This window comes from Melanaphis sacchari, unplaced genomic scaffold, assembly GCF_002803265.2.
Source record: "Melanaphis sacchari strain LSU unplaced genomic scaffold, SCAv2.0 Contig1061_pilon_pilon, whole genome shotgun sequence".
In the NCBI taxonomy this organism is placed as follows: Eukaryota; Metazoa; Arthropoda; class Insecta; order Hemiptera; family Aphididae; genus Melanaphis; species Melanaphis sacchari.
In genome coordinates, this window is record NW_020270397.1 from 1 (window position 1) to 6,383 (window position 6,383).

Consider the following 6,383-nt stretch of genomic DNA (forward strand, 5'->3'; position numbering starts at 1 on the left):
ATCGTCTTGTATATTAATATTTTGTTTTTTAAATTCATTGAAGGGGACAATAATGGACGGAGGAGATGTAGACGTGTGTTTGATTGTTTTCTTTTCTGTTTTGTGTGTTGGGCCCAGGTAAGTATTTTATCTAAATGAACTCCGAGGTATTTGGTTTCATTTTGGATAGTAATTGGTGAGTTATTGAGAAAAAGTTGAGGACATTCGTTTTTTTTCAGAGAAAAATTTATTTGAACTGATTTGTTTTCGTTCATTTTAATTTTCCATTTTTGGGACCAGTCGGAGATAAGATTTAAGTGGTATTGTATATCGTGGATGGCTATGTTTGGGTCTTTATTTGATGATAGTATAGCGGTATCGTCTGCATATGTTGCTAGAGTTGTATGGTTTGTTTTGGGCATGTCTGATGTGTAGATATTATAGAGTATAGATGATAGGTTACTACCCTGGGGTACTCCCGCTTTGATTTTATGGTAGGCAGAGTAGGAATTGTTAAATTTGACAGTGAAATATCGGTCTTCAAGATAAGATTTTAGGATAAGGAAATACGGAGCAGGTAGAAACGATTTTAGTTTGAACAATAATCCGTCGTGCCAGACGCGATCAAAAGCTTGCGAAATGTCAAGGAAAACGCCGGGGCAGTGTTCTTTTTTTTCGAATGACGATGATATTTTGTCGGTAATTCTATGTATTTGGTGGATTGTTGAATGGTATGATCGGAATCCAAATTGAGTATTTGGGATGATGTTTTTTTCTTTGATAATAGGGGTTATTCTTTTAAGAAGTAATTTTTCAAAAAGTTTCCCTAATGTCGGTAGTAAACTTATCGGACGGTATGAGGTTACCAGATGCTTTGGTTTTTCTGGCTTTGCAATTAATATTATTGTTGAGAATTTCCATATTGGGGGAATGTATGATAACCTGAGCATTGTGTTGTATATGTGAGTCAAAAGAAGGATGGCTTTATTTGTTAGTTTTTTGAGTATTTTGTTGTTAATTAGATCATATCCTGGGGATTTATTGTTGTGTAGTTTAGTAATATAATATTTTATTTCTTGTGGTGTGATTGGTTTAGCTGGTAGTGACATAGGTAGTGGACTGTTAAGACAAGTTTGGACATTTTCTATGTGTGTTGTTATATTGTAATTTGTGTCCGAGTGGGGTTGGAAAATTTCAGATAGGTGATTGCCGAATAAATTTGCTTTTTCACTGTCGGTTATGGCTAGAGTGTTGTTAGGATTTGTTAAGGGGGGGGGGACTACGTCTTTTCTTTTGGTTTTATTTTTTATTGATTTCCATAAGGAACCATTAACTGGCGTAAGTGATGATAAAAATGAGTGGTATTGATTGGTTTTGAAGGTTTGCAGATCTTTTTTCAGTTTATTTGTTAATTTGTTGAATTCATGTTTGTGCTCCGGGTAGTGGGTTTGGTGCCAAATTTTTCTAGCTTGGCGTTTTTTTTTAATTAAATCTTTTAAATTCTGTGGTAAATAAGTATAATTGTGTGGTTTTATTGGTATATTCGTATTTGATGGTGTAAAGGTTGAGACTGTTATTGCTTCTTGAATAGTTGTAATGAGGAATTGTGAAGCGCTGTCTATGTCATCGCGAGTTTTTAGTCGGGTATTTAATGAAATGTATTCGTCTAATTTTTTTTGGAATAAATTGAAATTAATTTGTCTAGAGTGTAGAGTGTTGTTTACATTTTCTGGTTTACCACCTAAGTGGAGTAGAACTGGGGAGTGGTCACTGGACAGTTCATCAAGGTTTCTTATATTATTATTTAAGTGGTTTGGTAGCGAGGTTATGAAAAAATCTAGTATGTCGGGGTGACGGTTTGTGTGGGATGGCCAGTAGGTTGGGGCACTAGGCGAAATGAAGGATAGGTGATTATTTAAAATTGCATTGTAAAAAGTTTGGCCTCTAGGGTTAGTTGATCTACATCCAAATGCGGTATGCTTTGCATTAAAGTCACCGCCAATAATGAATGAATTATTAAGTGTTCTTAGGAATGTTTGAAGTCGAGGTGGTGTTATTTTTTGACTAGGAGGGCAGTAGACTGATGATATTGTAATGGGGATATGGTTAAGTACTATTTGGATATTTGTAGCTTGTATATAGGTCTTTTGATATGTCGGTAAAGCGTAGTGTAATATTGTAGTGGATGTTAAGATCGCAGTACCAGCGTGTGCAGTACCATCGGGGTGATCTGTTCGGTGTGTTGTATAGCCTGGTATGTTGAAATGTTTCGTTGGTGTTAGGTGTGTTTCTGTAATTAGGGCGATATTTATTTTTTTGTCGTAGAGTAAGTGTTGTAGTTCATTTTTATTGTGGATTAATCCATTTGCGTTCCAAAGTAATATTGATAAAGGAGGAGTTTGATTATTTTCAGTTGACATTTTTTATTAATACTTTGTCGATGACTGTTGTTAGAAGTGAGATAAGTGGGTTGATGAGGGATTTGAATTCATTTAAAAAGGAGGTCAATTGGGTGGTCATGTTTACGTTTTGTTGGTTTTGGTGTTCGTTATTTGTGTGTATAGGATTTTTATTTTGTAGGGTGGCCTGGGAGTAGGTTTGGCTATTATTTGAATTATTTGGGTGTGAGGTACTGTTGAGAGATGAGTTGTACAAGGTGGGGTTTTTGCGATTTGTGTTTTCTTCAGTTTTGTCAGTGTTGCTTTTGCTTGATGATTGTTTTTTTCGAAGTTGCTGCAGGTTTTTGAATACAAGACATCCGCGATAATTTGCTGGGTGATCTCCGTTACATAACGCACATTTGGCAGGGAGGTCTCGACTTTTGGTGCATGCGTCAGTTCTGTGGTTTTCACCACAACGGACACATCTCGGGTGGTTGTTACAGTAAGTTCTGGTGTGGCCGTAGTTTTGGCAATTTAAGCATTGTGGTGTTAGTTTATTAATACGAGGTGCTTCGATTTTGACTTTGGTGTAGCATAAAGTTTGGAGCTCAAATATGTTTTTGTTGTGAAGCGCTGGTTCTAGGTCTACAAAAAATAGTGGTAATTTTAGTTTTGAGACTCTATGCAGAGCGTTTGTGACGTTTCTCGCTTGGAATCCTTCTTTTTCGAGTTCTTCTTTTATGTAATCGGGCGAAGTGGTAGGATGTAAATTTCTAATGACAATACGGTATGGTTTGTTTTCTTTTAATTGATATGTAAAGAATTCAGCATTTGCATCTTTTAGATATTTAATTATGGATCTGTATGCATTAGAAGAGGTAGTGTTTATTTTAATTGCATCGGTAGAGCTTTTGCAGGTAAAATCGTTGGTCGGTTCTATAATATTTTTTAATTTCTCGCAAAATTTTTGATAATTTTGAATTTTTGTTTTGATAAATATTGGTGGAGGTAATTTGGGGACGACTTCGTTTGCTTCATTAATTTCCATATCCGTGTCATCATTTTGTGATAGGACACTGAATTTATTATGAGAGGAAAATTGCGTATTAGCCGTGGTTTTAATTGTTTTTGATAACTGACTTTGTTTATCAGAATTTAAACGTTTGTGAGATTTGGGAGAGATGACGACCTCAGTCCATTCATAATTGAAAACATTGTTCGTATCGGACTCGCTTAATTGACTGTTATTCTTTATCTTTTGTACGGTGTTTTGGTTGATAATTTTAATTGGGGAGATAGTCTTAGGTTTAGAGTTCATTTTTAATTAGGTGTTGTTACGTAAGTGACGAATACGCGGCTGGGAAACGGTTTATTATACGTTATATGGGTTTGAATAATTAAAATACTTACATAAAGTCTTGTCTTAGGGTTTTTGGCCCCAGACGGGTAGTGATTTAATTTATTAAAAAAAGCACTTGAATTTCTTGTTTTTTTAACACTTTTCACAGCAAAAACGGTTAAGTATTTAGTTTGATTTTTAATAAAATAGTAATTATCAAATAAATTAGATGCACACATTACGAGTGCGGGACATCGAATTTTCAAATTTTAAAAATGATTTTTGATCTCACACGTTTAATTTTATATTGCTCGATTGATGATGTCAAAATATATTATATTACAATATACTTTACACGGACATTAAATCACACAATAGTATTCAATTATTCATTTTTAAAATAGATTCAAGATAGATTATTATATTATATATACTTAATTAAAAATAATAAGTAATAACCAATTATAGTTATTCCTAACAGTCTGCACAATTCAGATGTACATATTATGTGATATGCAAATTATATTATAGCCTGAGAACATTCTATTGATGACGATACAGTTGTTTCACTCGGTTTTGACGGTGAATTCACTATTTTATATGTTTAGCCTTTCAGTTGCTTACATTTGAAAGATACAGGGGAAAAACAGTAGCAATTTTTTTTTTTTTTTTGATTTTTAAATATTTTGTCATCACAGAAAGCGCATAATATTTCTTTTCGATATCTAACCATCTATAAAATATGAAAAAAAATATTAATTATGTATAGTATTTTGATCTTCAACTCGCTAACGTTTGACATGCGTTTTCCATAATACGTTTAACATCTCTCCTCTACGTCCACATCGTCCGCGATCCGACGCAGTCGGATTGCCTACCTGGAAGGTTTAAACGCGTTTAACTGGATTTTCAATGGTGATCGCTTGAAAAATCGAGCGCTCGATTCCACTTAAACTTTTTTGTGTACTGAACAGCACAACGCCTTCGACGTCAGGAGGTATGACAATCCGCCGCAGGCGGATTGCCCTGTCAGTAATCGGTATTCACTGGACGATGACTGATACCCAGACACTCGATTGCCGGTTTCGTAACGAGCTACGGGACGAAGTTCTCCGACGTTAGGTAGGCAGGTTCGATACACGTTCCGGCGAAAATCCGGGCTGTACGATAACTGACCAAATATTCGGATTTTTTGCATTTTTTTTTTTTAATTTTTAAATTTTGTGTTAATTAATTGTAATTTCTGTTATCAAAAAAATGATTAAATTTATATAGTTTTTTGATCTTCAACTCCCTAACGTTTGACATGCGTTTTCCATAATACGTTTAAAATCTCTCCTTTACGCCCACATCGTCCGCGATCCGACGCAGTCGGATTGCCTACCTGGGAGGTTTAAACGCGTTCAACTGGATTTTCATTAGTGATCGCTTGAGAAATCGAGCGCTCGATTCGACTTAAACTTTTTTGCGTACTAAACAGCACAACGCCTTCGACGTCAGGAGGTATGACAATCCGCCGCAGGCGGATTGCCCTGTCAGGAATCGATATTCACTGGACGATGACTGATAACTAGACACTTAATCAACCTTTCGGAGTGTATATTTATTTATTTTCCATGCACAAAAGCACAGGGCAAGCTACGCGGATTGCCCAGTCGAGTAACGACAAGCACTGGGTAATGACTGATAGCTAGACATTTAATTACCATTTTGGAATGTATTTATTTATTTTCTAACACAAAAGCACAGGGCAAGCTACGGGACAAGGTGTATTACACCTGTGAATTTAATGAAATGACCGACCACTAGACGCTCGAATTAGACTTCTTATTTACGCGTTTAAAACGACACCGCCAAAGTGTAAAGCCACCAAATCAGAGGTACCAACATCTCATTCGTCGTTATCACTGATTTTGCCTACTAGACTTTTCTAACTGCTGTATTCTTAAGTCCTGTCTCCGACCTAGGAAATTCACTTCAAACGATATTCAGCTACCTAGGGTACTCACATACAGCGAGTTTTACCGACCTAGGGTACTCACATACAGCAAGTTTTACCGACCTAGGGTATTCACATACAGCGAGTTTCACCAACCTAGGGTATTCACTTACAGCGAGTTTCACCGACCTAGGGTATTCACTTACAGCGAGTTTCACCGGTGCTAGTAATAAATATAATTTACAATGCATCGTATACATGCATTATTTTTATTTTAGTTTAATTTAATTTAAATTAATTATTTTACATTTTTACAAGTCCAATATGATCATATTAAACATGTTTTATATTACTACTAATCAAATCAACAACATCGTTAGATATGTTTATGTTCATTCATTTCGTGTTACATATTTACAATGTATGCTATGTGCGCTTTATAGGCCCATCACTATGGTCAGAATTTGTATCATTTGTGGGAACGTCGATGGTTTTGAAGGAGTTTCTTTGCACAGGTAATTGTATTGTCATACACGCATGATATATATATGATATAACGTCACTTTATTATTGTTCTAGCCGTATGTTAATAGTATGTTGTTTACATTAGGTTTCCAGCGAACGATGAATTTAGACGTTTGTGGAGATTATTCGTTGAGAACAATGGGGTGAATGTGCAACTGATTGTAAACTCCTCAAAACTGTGTTCAAGGCATTTTGTGCCTGGTCTTGACTACAGAGAAAC

General features: G+C 35.5%; 1 protein-coding gene across 1 annotated transcript; it reads left to right on the top strand.

The window, feature by feature from the left end:
• Window positions 1–5,977: 5,977 nt before the first annotated feature.
• Window positions 5,978–6,378, top strand: LOC112603331 (the record flags this gene model as incomplete). The annotated part of the gene is made up of 2 exons (XM_025351846.1): window positions 5,978–6,153; window positions 6,249–6,378. Coding segments are annotated over exons 1-2 (306 nt in total), but the record flags the coding sequence as incomplete, so codon positions are not given.
• Between the last annotated feature and the right edge of the window lie 5 nt (window positions 6,379–6,383).